Source organism: Anomaloglossus baeobatrachus, chromosome 11 (genome assembly GCF_048569485.1).
Source record: "Anomaloglossus baeobatrachus isolate aAnoBae1 chromosome 11, aAnoBae1.hap1, whole genome shotgun sequence".
NCBI lineage: Eukaryota > Metazoa > Chordata > Amphibia > Anura > Aromobatidae > Anomaloglossus > Anomaloglossus baeobatrachus.
This window is the reverse complement of record NC_134363.1, coordinates 117,270,262-117,288,406: the sequence shown is the minus strand read 5'-3', so window position 1 is coordinate 117,288,406 and position 18,145 is coordinate 117,270,262. Positions and strand designations below refer to the sequence as shown.

General features: G+C 43.2%; 1 protein-coding gene across 2 annotated transcripts in view; it reads left to right on the top strand.

Annotated features, from left to right (window-relative positions):
* Nucleotides 1-2,936: 2,936 nt before the first annotated feature.
* TRIM29 (tripartite motif containing 29) overlaps nucleotides 2,937-18,145 on the top strand; it is a 124,742-nt gene continuing 109,533 nt past the window's right edge. For both annotated transcript variants that reach the window (XM_075328554.1, XM_075328553.1), the window contains exon 1: nucleotides 2,937-3,726. In XM_075328554.1, the coding sequence (XP_075184669.1) occupies nucleotides 3,127-3,726 (600 nt within the window). In that variant the 5' untranslated portion in view covers nucleotides 2,937-3,126. The remainder of the gene's footprint in view (nucleotides 3,727-18,145) is intronic.

Sequence of the window (18,145 nt, the reverse complement as noted above, 5' to 3'; positions counted from 1 at the left end):
TTTGTAAATAAGTCTCACTGTCTTATAGCCCAGGCCTTGAACTTTTGATTCCAGGATTCTTCTCAGCTATTCATGACACTAATGCCCTTCCAACTTGACAATATCTTTGAAATAACAAAATCCTAGAGTCATAAAGATATAAAGACCCTGCCGAGAAAATGTCATTATCTTTCCATTAAGGTTCTGATTTATACCCCAAAGCATTCATTTTCAAGTAATGTCTCTCAAGCTGGTAGAAAACTACAAATCCCAGCATGCTTGGAGATCACTGCCTAAAGCAATAATATGGATCAGCAATACAATATGATCTTCAGTTTACATGTTAGATAGATTCATTCATTTTGAAAGGATCAATCTGTCACCAGGCTTTTGCTATTACTTCTGAGAGCAGCTGTTTAGCCTCAGAATTCGATCCAGAGAGCCTGTGTTTTATGGTCGGCTTCTCTTTCCGCTGAGCCACAGCATGTTCACTCTTTGGGTGTTTGTGGCCTGTTACCCTTGCTTTAGTTTTTTTAGGCTAGCAGAATGTCAGGGGATGTGAAGAGGTAACTTGGAATGGGGGCCCCTACACTGGCCCTAAGGCTAGGTTGGCCCTGGCTGTCCCTGTTTCCAAAGAGAAGTCTAATGGTGATGATGATTGGGCTGCCTTCCTAACCCTATCACCTGAATAGCCCTTGTCTCCTTCTAGACTGATCACCAATAAGCACACAACTGGTCGATGCCAGAGTCTGACTTTGCAACTTAAAAGCACCAGGTGACGTGTCAGACTCTGCAGTGTGAACAGGGTCAGAAGCCATGACGCGTGATGGGTTTAGAGCTGAACACCGTGTGACACAGGTGTTTTCATCAGTTTATTTGATCTACCAAATCCCTTTTTAGGTGCAGTTGTTTATTTCTTTCCTTGGCTGGTCGTACCTGCTGGTGATATTCTGAAGTGGGACCTGCTTGGAGTTCCAGCCATACTGCCGTTTGCTTATGCCAGTCAGTGAGAGACCAGTGTCACTGCTCTCCACCCTGCTCCTTTCTGCTCTTTATAGTTAGGGATTAGGTGGCAATTTCTTATAGCAGTAAGTACCTTTCCTTTTCACTTTGTATTTGTGGTTTATTTTAACTCACTTTGGGATCTTTTTCTATCTCAGTGCTCATTCACTAATTAGGTATATTGCACTCTGCACTTTCCTTAGGAGGTACAAGAAACGCTTGACGGCCTTTCGGGTAGCTAGGTCCGAGTAGTCTCCTCTTAGTCTGTGGTTAGGGCTATTCAAGCTTGGGCAGGGAGTCACAAGGGTACACTGGTTTAGGAACCTTAGTCTGTAAAGGAACTGATTGAGTTAGTTGCAGTTTTTTAGTACTAGATCTATATTTCCATGTGAGTTGCTATGGCATCATAATAACAGCATGACAGAGACAGCGTGTCACACAAGGTCTTGGGAAGTACCAAGCGAACAGTGAAAGGAAAGGGAAGGGAAACTCTGTGTCTAGGGAAGGGGGAGATGGTGTCTTCTGACCCAGCCTACTGCTGGACCCTGGGTTCCCTTACCGCCCTAGATAGGTTCCGCACCTGTGCGTGAGCCAGATACCTGACCTTAGGCTGACCCTAATCTAGGCCCTAGGTAAGGAGCAGATAGAATGAGCTCTTTGTCAACCCCACTAGGCACTAAAGGACACACAGTGATAACAAACAAGGGAAAACCACAAACAACTTATCTCTAGTTGTCTCAGGGAGAGACGCTACAATAACCACCAAGATTCTCCTGATGTAAGCAAGCCGCCTGCTTGTATTGAAGACTTGATAAAGATGTATCAAATATCACTAGCACCAAGAAATAGAAAGTGATGGTATCTATAGACAAGGAAAGTACTGATGAACAGCAGCTGACAGGCTGAACAACGCCCTAGGGTCCTAAAAGGGAAAGGGATGTAAACCAAGCAGGAATGATAGAAGGTCAGGGAGCAGTTTGTACAGCCAAGGTTGTGACCTTCTATAGCTGGACACCACAGGACTGTCTGTCACTTGTGATACAGGGATTCTGATCTCAGCAATGTGCCATTTACTTGGCTACTTGAAGTAGTTTTGACAAAATCATAGTTTTATCTGCTGTAGATCTACCAGTTTTTCTGACTATGGAGCTTTGTCTAATCCCACGTAGACTACTGATTAGCAGCTTTCTATGTATACTGTTCATAGGCAGAAAACTGGAAATCATTGCTGTTGGTGTGGATGGATTAAATAGCATCAGGTCATGTAGTCATCTGGTGATAATCTCTTGCTGATAAAACAATGATTTTATAAAAACAACACTTGGCAGCCCAGTAAGTGACACATCGCTGGTATCAGGGTCTCCATCTCTGCATATTACTGCTCTCAGATTAGATGTAAAAAAATTATTTACAGATTACTTTACATATTATCTAGTACATGTACTTTGCCTTGCCAGCGAGCACAGTAAAACCTCATACCCAAACAAATAAAGCTTCTTCAATCATGTCGGCTTCACTATGTTGTTCTATAAACTGTGAGACACACGCCCATGGTCGCAAACACCTTAGTTCTTTAGCAAAGTATGTTGTGACCTCACGTTACCAATACAATATCTCCTATCTTTGATGTATTTTTCATCCTTTTCCCATAGTCCCTAACACAGGGTTTGTTAATTCAATAGTCATCGCAGAAAGAAATGAACTTCCAGCTGATTTTTTGTGGTCTACGTCAATGTTGTATGTAGGACGCTAACCGCTCATAAAATACCTAATCAGCAGGTTGAGAGCCAGAAAATAATTGTCCACACTAACAGCTAGGACAGGTTGCAGCCAGCTAGAAAAATAATTAAAAAAGAAGTCTCATTCTGTAAAAGAGGGCAGGGCAGGAATGTTCTCCGAGCTTCCTGGGTGTGGATCAGATTGTGTAACCTTAGCTGTCTCATCTCCTCATCATATCTCCTCTGCTGCCGTTCATCATCATTGACAGGAATCAGGTTTCTTCTTGAGTCTAGGTGTGAGTCACAGTCGGATATTTATCAGTTCTTTCCTCGCTCTACCTGAGATCCTTAAGTATTTTACCAGATTTAGCAGCACGAGGAGTCTACAATATTAACAAGGGTCATCTAGAATTCAGCTACCAAGAGAATGGGAGATCAAGATGTAAAGAGAGCCAATGGCTCCATTGCTGAAGAAAATGAAAGCTTCCATCAAGATTCTGCAAACTCAAGTATTGATGAAACTCCAGAGATCCCAAACAGCCCTGGATTAGATCAAGGAGGCGTGAAAACGACAATCCTGAAAGGTAGTCCTGGAGCATCAAGTATTAAATTTAATCGTCTGAATCTTTATGGTGGATCTGATGCAAAACCTCCTGGAAGTCCTGGTCACGATAGTACAGAAAATCGGAGGTCTGTTCGAATAAGTGCTGGATCCAGTATAGATTCAGATGATGTCCTCTGCGATTCATGTATCGACGACAAAAAGAAAGCTGTTAAGTCCTGTCTGGTTTGCCAAACTTCCTTCTGCGAACCTCACCTTAAACCCCATTTGGAAGGAGCTGCCTTTAGGGACCATAAGTTGCTGGACCCCATTAGGGACTTTGAAGCCAGAAAATGTCAACTTCACAGCAAGACAATGGAGCTGTTTTGTCAAACAGACCAAACATGCATCTGCTACCTGTGTATGTTTCAAGAACACAAGAATCACAATACCGTGACGGTGGAGGCCGAGAAATATGTCAAAGAGGTAAGAGTCGATTTTGGGTTTATTCTTGAAGACTACTTAGAATAAGCTAAATATGTCGACTAGAGATGGGAAAACTAAGTCATCAGGTCTGAGAGTGGAAGATTTCTAGATAATATCAATAATAATAATAATAATAATATTTTAGAAATATGTTAGTTTTGAAAATTTGGTCTTTTATAAGATGTAAAAATTGTTTTTCCAGTATCGATACCACAAATGAGTTGACTTATGGTCGTATCCCTCTGAAATCCATTTTTTTAAGTCTTATAATAATAATTTTTATTTATATAGCGCCAAACATATTCCGCCGCACTTTACAGAGGGGACATGTCTAGACAATATGAGATATTGCAGAGTCTTCTAAAAATCCCAATGGGGCCACCACTAAGCTTCCCTGGACTTGACTATGGCAAATATTTATCAAGGGAGAAAATCTTACCATCCCTTAGTTGCAACCATTAAATTGGCGTTAATTAGACTGAACGCTTTATAATAAAACCATATTTCTCTATTATAATTATATTACAGTGATCGGTAAAGGATCAGACTAACATTAATGCTAAACAGCCTCTAGATATTTGACATCATAACGTTTATAACACTCCCGATATGTTCTTTCTGCTGTTTTATGATTATTTAATCATTATAATCGTGTTCCTCGTTCTGTTTTAATTTAATTGGAAGCTTCTAGTCTATTGTCTTAATATTTGATTCATTTAAATGGAATAAATTATTAAAAGTAACATGTTAAAAATTGAAAATATAACATTAAGAAATAATTATAATTGTCAGAGTCCTATGAGTTTCACGCTCCTAATAACACACTGAATTAATATCTACGTGGTAATTTCCCTGTCTAGAACGATTAATCTTCCTATAATGAATAACATTCATTGTACACATAGATGATTTCACTTTGTAAATATCACATAGGGAAAGGGATAATTTTTGGGCATAATTTTTTTTTGTAAAACGAGTACTTTTGAAAGTTGATGATGCAGATCAGGGATGTTCCACTGTGGAATGTACGGTCTAGAAGGGGTTAAACACATATTCTGCTGTGGTCCTGTCTGAACAAAACCTAGACTGAGGGCGTCTCCTTTATTACGACATTTCGTGAATGCCTATGTATAATAACTAAAATCTATGGCTGTTGTGCTGCCACACCCTGGGTGTGCCTGTGCATTATGCAGACAAGGCACTTGCCTGTAGCTTAGTCCAGCATGTTAGTTACGCACACTGACATCAGGTAGATCCCACCTAGAGGAGGTGGTAGGTGACAACTTGCAGTTGCTGCCTGCAACCACTTTTTCATTTCTCCTTCCCATAAAAGCCTCAGGCATAAAAACTAGGTGGAACCAGAAATATTGCAGCAAACCCAAGGTTGGGAAACACAGTCAAGGCACAAAAATATGGTCAATTAAAGCTACAGTATGCTTATATTTATGATTTAGAGGCTTAAACAGATTGTTGTCTACATTAATAAGTTGAATTTAATGGGCCCAGGGTGTACTCGATGAAAAGAAACCTCCCAGACCAAAGCTGCACCTAGTACTGTGTCCCCTGCTGGTCATCACGTGACCGGCACAGAAAATCATCAGCACCTGCTGATGGGCTGCAGCCTTTACATGTTGTCTAAACAGGAACAAACATGTCTGATTAGTGACAGCCGGAGACCGGCGGGGGACACTATTCCGAGAAGCAGCTCTGTTTCGGGAGATGTCCAAACTTGAGGACACTAAGTTAAACTTTTGATAGTAGGGGGAAATCTTTGGAAAATGCATAATTCAACGTGATAACCGTCCTCAGACACAAAGGAAGAATTTAAAGCTTCAAAACGAAATCTTCAGCATTGCCCCCTACTGGAATCCATCATTTATAACACTGATCTTCTCATGTGGGGCGGACGGTTGGGCCCCCTGAGGCTTCACGCACATGCTAGTTAGTTCAGTTTTAAGTTACAAAGATTAATAACTGGAACATTAGTACACGCTCCTCAGGTACATACAAATATAAAGAAAAGGTACCTCGATTGCATTTACTTTGCTAAAGGGTCGTCTTTAATAAAGTGTAATGGTCCCCCAAATGCAATACAAAGTAATGTGAGTATTTAGGGCTTATGAGTCAAAAAGGTTTCCTTATTTAATGATCTACAGCTGTACTTTTTCACACAAATAGCTGTATAGCTGTCAATCAATTATTAAGACCACCCACTGGACTACTAAAACAAGACGGAGCAACATTTTCAGTGAATAAAATACAAGTTATATCTTTTCACACAAGCCTACAATGTATAAATCAATCTGCTCAGCTTACCTTCTCTATATCATACTGCCAAGCTGACATCTTCCCTTCAAGAAAGGTCTACATAATATTAAAGGGATATGACCCTAATCACTTTGTGGCCCTGTAGAGATTAAAAACACTCCATACTCACCTGCCCCTGTTCTGTCTCTCCTGATGGGTCACATGACATTGTGATTGCTGCAGGCAATCAGAGGCCAATGATTGGCTGCAACCCAGCATTCCTAGATTTAACCAATCATTGGCCTCTGATTGCCTGCATTGCCCATGTGATATAACAATGAGAGATAGCACCCACAGAGCAGGAATGGAGCCTCTTAAGTGGTAAAAAGTGATTTGATTTTTTGGCCCTTTAATCAGGGACCCAGTCACGTTGCTCATGCAGCCCAATCCATGGACAACACAGTATAAAAAGTGAGATTCTGAGCAGAATGACTGATTTATAAGTTCAATAAAGTATAACTTGTATTTTATTCACTCAGATCCCTACTGTTTGTTTGCATGAGTCCAGGGGGTTGTCCTAGCAGTGATTGACATGTATCTCTGAATGCACAGGGAAGACTATCACTGAATAGGACCGCCCACATATGCTACAAACACCAGGGATTTCACTGAATAAAATGCCAGGCTTACTAAAGTTTTTCTCAACAGCATCCTGCCTGTAGATCAAATGCCATTTTCAACAAGACAGGTTACCTTTTAAGGGATTTTCCACTACAAGGACAACCCCTTCAGATTTCACATGTTTCCCCCAGGTAAAATAATAAAGCCTATACTCACCTTCCGTTCCGGTGCCTGCAGTGTCCAGGCTCATAATGCTGGGTCTCACGTGGGGTTGTGACATCATGCGAGCCCTGTTTCCAATCAGTGCCGGCTTCCCTCTCTCCGCTTTCGTACCAAAAGAGTTAAAGTGGTATTGCCATCTAAAAGATCCTATCCCAATATGTAATAGATGTAATAATAATTATATTAGCAAATACCTTCACTTAGAAATGTAGTATAGCTCTTCTGATTCATTATGTCACTTACCTCATGTTCAGGTCATTGCAAGATCTTAGGTATCCATGGTTATGACCATGAGCAACTAAGTAACTAAATAATTGTCACTATGTGCATGGTCGTAACCATGGATACCTTTGCTGCAATGCCCTTCACATGAGGCAAGAGACATGGCTATATCAGGAGAACTATACTACATTTTTAATTGGAGGTATTTGCTAATGTTATTATTATTACACCTCCTACATATTGGGATAAGATCTTGGAGATGGGAATAACCCTTTAATCCACAGGAAGTGAGCTCAGCTTCTGCCCTCACTTCCTGTTGATTGTCTGTTTAGTCCAAAGGCGAGAACAGAAGCTGGCGTTGATTGGACCCGTGGCTCATGTGATGTCAGGACCCCATGCACTGTGAACCTGGACATCAGTGGAAGGGCACAAGCAAGGGAAGTGAGTATAGGCTTTATTATTTTACCTGGGGGAAACACGTAGAATAAGAAGGGGTTGTCCTAGTAGTGAACAACTCTTTTAAGAAGGGGCGTCCACCAATGCATAACCCTTTAAAATGTAGTTGTCATTGGAGTCCTTCATTTTCCCTGGCCAATAGCCCAGCTGTACTTCTCAATATGATTTATGCTGGCTACTTAACACTAGAAGACCCAGAAATTTCGAGCTCCCCCTGAAGTCCTGAAAGAGGGTCAAATGACAATACAATAAATTGAATAGAACTAACTAGAAACTAAATGGCTAAACTCAATGGAAAACAACAACCTCCTGTGGTGCGACAGTAATGGCCTTAATTACAGAACAAAAGACGGTGATTATAGGATGTTAGCTAAAATCCTTCAGGTCATTCGACCCTTCTCTGGGTTCCAAAGGTAGAAATGTTAAATGACCCCTCTCTGGGACTTCTAGTGTTAATGCATTGGTTAGCAATATACCATTACCTACGTATCTGCTCTGTAGGGAATGTCCACATGGTGCTAAAGGTCATTGTTGTCATCGCAAAACAGGTTCAGGGACATTCATCTTCACACATTATAATGCAGAGTAAAAGAAATCTTTCTTACTATTCCTGATATGAATTCTAACCTGGAAAGGATTTTTTTGTGATGCCTTTAAAGTGAAACTCCATAAAATGATCCAATTTGAAGGTGTTATTAAGGACTTCAGCAACTTGTAATGACTCAGTTCTGACCTTTGGGGTTATAATTTCAGATTCCTACAAGCTGACATTCATCATGGCAGTGTATTTGTGCATTAAATATACACTGCCATCCACATTGACTGACTGTGATACCTGGAGAAAATGACACGGTGCTCTAAATATCCGGCGTATTTGCAAGTCATTATTAGGTTGTTCAAACTTGCAAATGGAGATATTCTGATTATAGAACGTTAGAAAAAAAGTCGCTTGTATAATTCTATAATGTTCATTGTTCCATTCTTTGAATAATGAAAACAGCTCAATTTCAGATACTTGACACAACAGGACAGTTTGCAATGCAGTAACAATACAAATACATTTCTCACATTCTATATCTTCTATACATTGCATTTTTTGTTTTGTATTTAACCTTAGCAGTTAGGCCATGTTCACACTGTGTTATGCAGTGCATTCTAGTGATTCTGTCTCAATCCTTTTGTTAAAGTAAGGAAGGAGTTAAAAATCTTCAAGTCTTCAAAAAAATGTATAGGGGTGGAAGTCCACTCATCAGACAAGAACTGCTTAGGGTGGTTTGGCTAAGCTGGGTGGATGCTGGCAGTGCCTGCATTTACTATGCAATTCTGTATCCTACTATTTGCTATCATGCAAAGAAATGCCTAAATTTATGCGTGATATGCCCATGTTTCTGAGGACTATAAAAGAGATGATTCTCATTAAAATCATTTGGAGAGATTTGGAAATCACATACCTGTGTATTTTTTTTTAATCTCATCGGTGCCATAGAATGAATCCCAGAAATATTTAATTGGAGTAGGAAATACTTCAACACTTTATATACAGGATACAGAGAAGTCCCCTATGAGGCGATAAATTGCGTGTCCATTTGCTCAAACAGATACAGAAACATAGCAGACTACATTTCTGTGCCTATCTGAACAAACGGACATGTTGAGAAATAAAAACACAAATGGAATTCATCTGAATGCCACTCATGCCATTATAGTCTATGGCCCTGTCTGGGCTCGATCTGAATTCAATATTTAGGATTAGTGATGAGCGAGCATGCTTGTAACTACTCGGTACTCGCACGAGTATCACTGTACTCGGGCTACTCGGCGGGTACCGAGTAATTTTGCAATACTCGTGCTTTACTCGTGGTCGTCATCCCTGCATGTTGGCGCTCTTTTGAGAGCCAGCCCTCATGCAGGGATTGGCTGGCAGACCACTGCAATGCCACAGCCCTGTTAGTTGTGGAATTGCAGTGATTGGCCGGCCTGCACAGCGTGACCGAGCCTTTATACCGGCCGGCGCGCGGTGCTCTGTACACAGCCATCTCATATTCCCTGCTTTCCACGCCCACAGGCGCCTATGATTGGTTGCAGTGAGACACGCCCCCACGCTGAGTGACAGGTGTCACACTGCACCCAATCACAGCAGCCGGTGGGCGTGTCTATACTGTGCAGTAAAATAAATAAATAAATAATTAAAAAAACGGCGTGCGGTTCCCCCCAATTTTAATACCAGCCAGATAAAGCCATACAGCTGAAGGCTGGTATTCTCAGGATGGGGAGCCCCACGTTATGGGGAGCCCCCCACCCTAACAATATCAGTCAGCAGCTGGCCAGAATTGCCGCATACATTATATGCGACAGTTCTGGGGCTGTACCCGGCTCTTCCCGATTTACCCTGGTGCGTTGGCAAATCGGGGTAATAAGGAGTTATTGGAAGCCCATAGCTGCCAATAAGTCCTAGATTAATCATGTCAGGCGTCTATGAGACACCCTCCATGATTAATCTGTAAGTTACAGTAAATAAACACACACACACCAGAAAAAATCCTTTATTAGAAATAAAAACACACACATATACCCTGGTTCACCACTTTAATCAGCCCGAAAAAGCCCTCCTTGTCCGGCGTAATCCAGGATGATCCAGCGTCGCATGCAGCGCTGCTGCATGGAGGTGACCGGAGCCGCAGCACACACAGCCGCTCCGGTCACCTCCACGCAGCAAATGAACACAGCCGCGCGATCAGCTGCTGTCACTGAGGTTACCCGCGGCCACCGCTGCATCCACCGGTGGCCGCGGGTAACCTCAGTGACAGCAGCTGATCGCGCGGCTGTGTTCATTTGCTGTGTGGAGGTGACCGGAGCGGCTGTGTGTGCTGCGGCTCCGGTCACCTCCATGCAGCAGCGCTGCATGCGACGCTGGATCATCCTGGATTACGCCGGACAAGGAGGGCTTTTTCGGGCTGATTAAAGTGGTGAACCAGGGTATATGTGTGTGTTTTTATTTCTAATAAAGGATTTTTTCTGGTGTGTGTGTGTTTATTTACTGTAACTTACAGATTAATCATGGAGGGTGTCTCGGGGAGACGCCTGACATGATTAATCTAGGACTTATTGGCAGCTATGGGCTGCCAATAACTCCTTATTACCCCGATTTGCCAACGCACCAGGGCAAATCGGGAAGAGCCGGGTACAGCCCCAGAACTGTCGCATATAATGTATGCGGCAATTCTGGGCGGCTGTTGGCTGATATTGTTAGGGTGGGGGGCTCCCCATAACGTGGAGCTCCCCATCCTGAGAATACCAGCCTTCAGCCGTATGGCTTTATCTGGCTGGTTTTAAAAATGGGGGGAACCGCACGCCGTTTTTTTTAATTATTTATTAATTTTAATTATTAATTTTAATTATTTATTAAATAATTAAAAAAAACGGCGTGCGGTTCCCCCCATTTTTAAAACCAGCCAGATAAAGCCATACGGCTGAAGGCTGGTATTCTCAGGATGGGGAGCTCCACGTTATGGGGAGCCCCCCACCCTAACAATATCAGCCAACAGCCGCCCAGAATTGCCGCATACATTATATGCGACAGTTCTGGGACTGTACCCGGCTCTTCCCGATTTACCCTGGTGCGTTGGCAAATCGGGGTAATAAGGAGTTAATGGCAGCCCATAGCTGCCACTAAATCCTAGATTAATCATGTCAGGCGTCTCCCCGAGATTCCTTCCATGATTAATCTGTAAATTACAGTTAAAAAACACACACACCCGAAAAATCCTTTATTAGAAATAAAAAACACTAACAAAGTCCCTCATTACCAATTTATTAACCCCGACAAACCCTCCATGTCCGGCGTACTCCACGGACTCCGGCGTCGCGTCCAGCTCTGCTGCATGGAAGTGACAGGAGCTGCAGAAGACACCGCCGCTCCGGTCACCTCCACGCAGCTAATGAAGACAGCCGTGCGATCAGCTGAGCTGTCACTGAGGTTACCCGCTGTCACTGGATCCAGTGACGGCGGGTAACCTCAGTGACAGCTCAGCTGATCGCGCTACTCACCTCATTTGCTGCGTGGAAGTGACCGGAGCGGCGGTGTTTTCTGCAGCTCCGGTCACCTCTATGCAGCAGCGCAGGATGCGACGCTGGAACATCCTGGATGACGCCGGACATGGAGGGCTTTTTGGGGCTGATTAAAGTGGTGAACCAGGGTATATGTGTGTGTTTTTTATTTCTAATAAAGGATTTTTCGGGTGTGTGTGTTTATTTACTGTAACTTACAGATTAATCATGGAGGGTGTCTCATAGACGCCTGACATGATTAATCTAGGATTTAGTGGCAGCTATGGGCTGCCATTAACTCCTTATTACCCCGATTTGCCAAAGCACCAGGGCAAATCGGGAAGAGCCGGGTACAGCCCCAGAACTGTCGCATATAATGTATGCGGCAATTCTGGGCGGCTGCTGACTGATATTGTTAGGCTGGGGGGCTCCCCATAACGTGGAGCTCCCCATCCTGAGAATACCAGCCTTCAGCCGTATGGCTTTATCTGGCTGGCATTAAAATGGGGGGGGGACCGCACGCCGTTTTTTTTTAATTATTTATTAATTTATTTTACTGCACAGTATAGACACGCCCACCGGCTGCTGTGATTGGGTGCAGTGTGACACCTGTCACTCAGCGTGGGGGCGTGTCTCACTGCAACCAATCATAGGCACCGGTGGGCGGGGAAAGCAGGGAATAGGAGATTGTTTAATGAGCGGCCGGCTTTTTCAAAATAGTAAAAGCCGCCGGTCACCTCCACGCAGCTAATGAAGGGAATAGCGCGATCAGCTGCTGTCAGTCAGGTAACTCCCGGCCACCGCTGGATCCAGCGGTGGCCGCGATTAACCTCAGTGACAGCAGCTGATCGCTATACTCACCTCAGTTGGTGCATGGAGCTGACTGGAGCGGCGGTGAGTAGCGCGATCAGCTGAGCTGTCACTGAGGTTACCCGCGGCCACCGCTGCATCCACCGCTGGATCCAGGTAACCTCAGTGACAGCTCAGCTGATCGCTATACTCATCTCATTAGCTGCGTGGAGGTGACCGGAGCGGCGGTGTCTTCTGCAGCTCCTGTCACTTCCATGCAGCAGAGCTGGACGCGACGCTGGAGGACTGTGGAGTACGCCGGACATGGAGGGTTTGTCGGGGTTAATAAATTGGTAATGAGGGACTTTGTTAGTGTTTTTTATTTCTAATAAAGGATTTTTCGGGTGTGTGTGTTTTTTAACTGTAATTTACAGATTAATCATGGAAGGAATCTCGGGGAGACGCCTGACATGATTAATCTAGGATTTAGTGGCAGCTATGGGCTGCCATTAACTCCTTATTACCCCGATTTGCCAACGCACCAGGGTAAATCGGGAAGAGCCGGGTACAGCCCCAGAACTGTCGCATCTAATGTATGCGGCAATTCTGGGCGGCTGCTGACTGATATTGTTAGGGTGGGGGGCTCCCCATAACGTGGAGCTCCCCATCCTGAGAATACCAGCCTTCAGCCGTATGGCTTTATCTGGCTGGTATTAAAATTGGGGGGACCGCACGCCGTTTTTTTTAATTATTTAATTATTTATTTCACTGCACAGTATACACACACCGGCTGCTGTGATTGGGTGCAGTGAGACAGCTGTCACTCAGTGTGGGAGCGTGTCTCACTGCAACCAATCATAGGCGCCGAAAAGCAGGACAGCAGGGAATAGGAGATTGATTAATGAGCGGCCGGCTTTTTCAAAAGAGGAAAAGCCACCGGAGTTTGAACAGCTGTGCAGCGCCGCGGCAGTGATCGGGGAACGGTAAGTAAGAGAGAGGGGGGGGGAACTGACCGACAGACTGTGAGAGGGGGACAGACAAGACAGAGAGAGACAGACCGACGGACTGAGGGAGATAGAATAAAAAAAAAAAAAATGACCGACATCGCTAGTAAAAAGCACAAAACGTGCGTTTTGGACATCGGAGTGCCACACAAGGTTTTCATGTAAAATCTTTCATGTATTAATCTCAAAAAGTAACATACACCAGCTCTATCTCACTATTGGGTATGTGCCCTTAACATTTCCGCCATGAAAATTCATTTTGGTGTCATTTTGGAAGGTTTTCTGGTGAGTCCGTAAAAATGGCGTAAAACTCGGACAAAATTGTTCACATCTGTGACTTTTGAGTGATAAATGCTTCAAGGGGTCTTCCCCATGCTGATGCCATGTCATTTGAGCACTCTTCTGAGACTTTTGTGACATTTTTAGGGTTTCTACATGCTGCCGGGGGGTCATTTCACAAAAATACTCGGGTCTCCCATAGGATAACATTGGGCTCGGTGCTCGGGCCGAGTACACGAGTATCTTGGGATGCTCGGCCCGAGCTTCGAGCACCCGAGCTTTTTAGTACTCGCTCATCACTATTTAGGATTATTCAGGTGGAACCACTAAATGCACTACAGAAATGCAGTGTGAACAGGGCCTTAGCAGCAACACACAAAGTACCTAATAATGCTTCTCATATTTAAAGGGTATACAGAATATTCACATTCTATTATACAGAACAGTAATAGAGTATAGTCTTGTATACTAATGAGGTTCCTGTTCAATCATTAAAAGCAGACATCTTGAAAACTGAGATGGATATATACACAAAATAACTGAATGTTTGTAATTTTGTTTGATAGAATGAATATATTTTACTGCTTTCAATTAAAGATTTACTTCTAACATTGAAGGTAGTCACCCATACACAGGATAGGTGGTAACTTGCTGACTTTCAGCAGTCTGACTTACTAAAAATGGGTTCTGAAATGGGAATGGTGGCTAGCCTTTCATGCACATCACCGCTTAATTTATTCTCCATTTGATTGTCAGACATACCCAAGTACAGGGATTAGTTTTCTTTGTCAGTCCCATAGATAATGAATGGAGCAGTGGTGTGCACACGTGGCCATAGTTTCAATCTCCAGTGGTATTTGAAAGTCTAAATCATGGGTAGAGATGAGTGAACTCATACAAGTTTGGGTTAGGTCGAACTTTAATTAAAAGTTTAGTTCGGGACTTGGTCTTGACCTGAATTTGACACTGGATCACGAACTTCATATAATTCGAGAACTAATGGACTCGACTCAAGGAACAAGTATAATGGAAGACACTGATTGGGCAATTTGGTCTCCGCCCACATACAGCCAGACAATAAACAAAGGGGAGGAAGGGCAAGGGTTTTTTTGTACACTCTACATCTAAAAACACTGTTTTCACCCCCACTGCGAGCCATTCAGTGACTGCAAGCGGCTCTCGCTTGGCCGAGCATCATAATGCTCAATTGAGTGGTTAGCATAGGAACAGCACCCAAACTCAGACATAGACTTTTTAAAAACGTCCGTGTTCAAGTCCAAAGCAGGCTTTACACAAAGCCACATCGCTAGCGATGTTGCTGGTGAAAGCACCCGCCCCCGTCGGTTGTGCATCACGGGCAAATCGCTGCCCGTCGCACACAACATCGCTAGGAACAGTCACACATACGTACCTGCCTAGCGACGTCACTAAGCGGCCGCCCAATAGAAGCGGAGGGGCGGAGATGAGCGGGCCGAACATCCCACCCACCTCCTTCCTTCCTCATTGCGGGCGGCCGCAGGTACGGTGATGTTCCTTGTTCCTGCGGTGTCACACATAGCGATGTGTGCTGCCGCAGGAATGATGAACAACCTGCGTCCTGCAGCAGCAACGATAATCGGGATAGGAACGACTGGACAACGATCAACTATTTGGTAAGTAATTTTGATTGTTAACAGGTCGTTCCTGCGTTTCATACGCAACGACATCGCTAACGAGGCCGGATGTGCGTCACGAATTCCGTGACCCCAACGACATCTCGTAAGCGATGTCGTTGCATGTAAAGCCCGCTCAAGACTTGGATATCAAGTGTTCGATATGAACCTCGAACATTACAGTTCAGATTCGCTCATCCCTATTCTTGTGTTCCATGGTAATACCCCAACAACCATCTAAATAACCCCCTACCCTGTGTATATGTGATCGTTTGAATGTTGAGAATAACAGGATAGGCTCCTCCACCATGCAAGTGCTTGACCGCCACTCCATTCATGCTCTATGAGACTACCGAGCACGTGCACTGCTGCACCATTCTAACGGTAATAAAAGTACCCATTATGTGATCGGTGGGGGTCACTGCAGTCAAAATGCCACCAATTTTGTACTTATCACTTATCTTGAGGACTTCTGATCACTTCTATTTCCCAGAATATTCCTTTAAGTCTGCTATCACATTGCTTTCCAGGAAATTGCTCCTCCAAATGTCCAAACACATTCTGGAAGTCAACGATAGATGACATTCACACATCTGAGTGTCATGGTCTTAGCACGGGCCGTGGATTCATGTAGTGTCCGCAGATCTCCTAACCTGAACTTAACAGCCTCATATGTCTTTAATAACGAATAACGTCTGGAACACCATTCTAAGTCTGAACTGGGTGCAAAAAACCTAAAAAAATATCACTATGGGGAGATAAGGTATGCACACCAGTGACTATGTAAGGGGAATACATGGAATAGCAGAAACTGCTGTGTGAATACTGACTTGAAAAATCCAATAGCTATATGAAGAGTGAAAATGTGAAAAATGGAATCTGCATTACTGCCATGAACATATGAATCAAGAGAAATTTAGCTACTGAATTGATCAATGCAATAGAGCCCCAACACTACGCCAAAGTATTTCTCTACGTTGGGGTCCCTAGCTTGTGTGTGTCCTCTCATGCAGTTAAAAAACTTACCGTGTAGGGGAAGCTGAGACCCAGGCTATTTATGCGTATTATATGGATTGGCAATAGGTGTGGTGGGGAGGGTTCACAAACGAAAAACCACTAACAATAACGAATAACGTCTGGAACACCATTCTAAGTCTGAACTGGGTGCAAAAAACCTAAAAAAATATCACTATGGGGAGATAAGGTATGCACACCAGTGACTATGTAAGGGGAATACATGGAATAGCAGAAACTGCTGTGTGAATACTGACTTGAAAAATCCAATAGCTATATGAAGAGTGAAAATGTGAAAAATGGAATCTGCATTACTGCCATGAACATATGAATCAAGAGAAATTTAGCTACTGAATTGATCAATGCAATAGAGCCCCAACACTACGCCAAAGTATTTCTCTACGTTGGGGTCCCTAGCTAGGGATTGCCAATCCATATAATACGCATAAATAGCCTGGGTCTCAGCTTCCCCTACACGGTAAGTTTTTTAACTGCATGAGAGGACACACACAAGCTAGGGACCCCAACGTAGAGAAATACTTTGGCGTAGTGTTGGGGCTCTATTGCATTGATCAATTCAGTAGCTAAATTTCTCTTGATTCATATGTTCATGGCAGTAATGCAGATTCCATTTTTCACATTTTCACTCTTCATATAGCTATTGGATTTTTCAAGTCAGTATTCACACAGCAGTTTCTGCTATTCCATGTATTCCCCTTACATAGTCACTGGTGTGCATACCTTATCTCCCCATAGTCATATGTCTTTAAGGCTGTCACTGTGAAGATCAGGTCGAACAATCCGTGAATCCCGGTCTTTGCTCGGTCCGTGACACACGGATGTGTGAATATTGCATTAGTCTGCAGCAATGCCGTTAAACCTGCCACATTACGGGGGTCTTTTAAAATGCCCTTCACATCAGACACTCACTCTGTAGGCAGACTCAGTATAGGAGCTTAATGCACATACAGACTGAAGAAAACCCTTTTGCTCGATTATCAACTGCGTTGCTACCTTCCGCTGGTGCAAGGGTCACAAGCAGGTCATTAGTGTGGAACATTGGTCTGCACAGGGATTAAAGGGGGTCTAGCACCAAAATGACCTTGATTTTTAGTGTCAGGAGCAGTTTGATCCAGGTCCCTCCCTTTAGGCTAATCCAACCCGACACGTTTTCGATTTTTAACAGTTCACCACGCACCACTATGAAAAAAGATTTGGGTGTAGAATCTGGGCAGATCAAATATAGAGTAAGTTCCTACTCCCTCATCCCAAATGTATACATATAAACCCTTTAACAAGCAATAAACCACTGGCTCTCACTCGCCTATAAATTTGCTTTTTTATTCCGTACATTTATAATTTGTCATCGGATTTAAAAGCTAAAAAAGAGAAGTTGTCGCTGTCATCTTAGAAAGCTCTGACAGTTTCTCTTTTCTTATCTGGGCTATAATTGCTTATAAAATTCTTGGGAACGGTGTCTTCATAACTTCAGTACAAAAGGTCATTAGTAACAGAAGCAAATGAGTACACAAACCATAAAATATACATGTGGCGGAGCTTGTGTGTGAGGAACTGAGATTTAGATGAGAAAATGTAATTTACCGGGCAGAAAAATAAAATTGTATCATCAACATTAATAGTTTATTCATGGAGTAAGGAAATGTGGCTGATACAAGGGTGAAAATATTATTCTGAAGATATTAAAAATAACTTATCAAATAGAAAGAGGAAATACAGTTATTTAAAATGCAATGAAGCGTTCAGAAAATGTAAATAACATTTGTAAATCATTTACTTAGAATTTTGCTGAATTCCTATTTACAAAGAGCATTTCATTGTGGGAGCGCGGTAATTAAAGGGAACCTG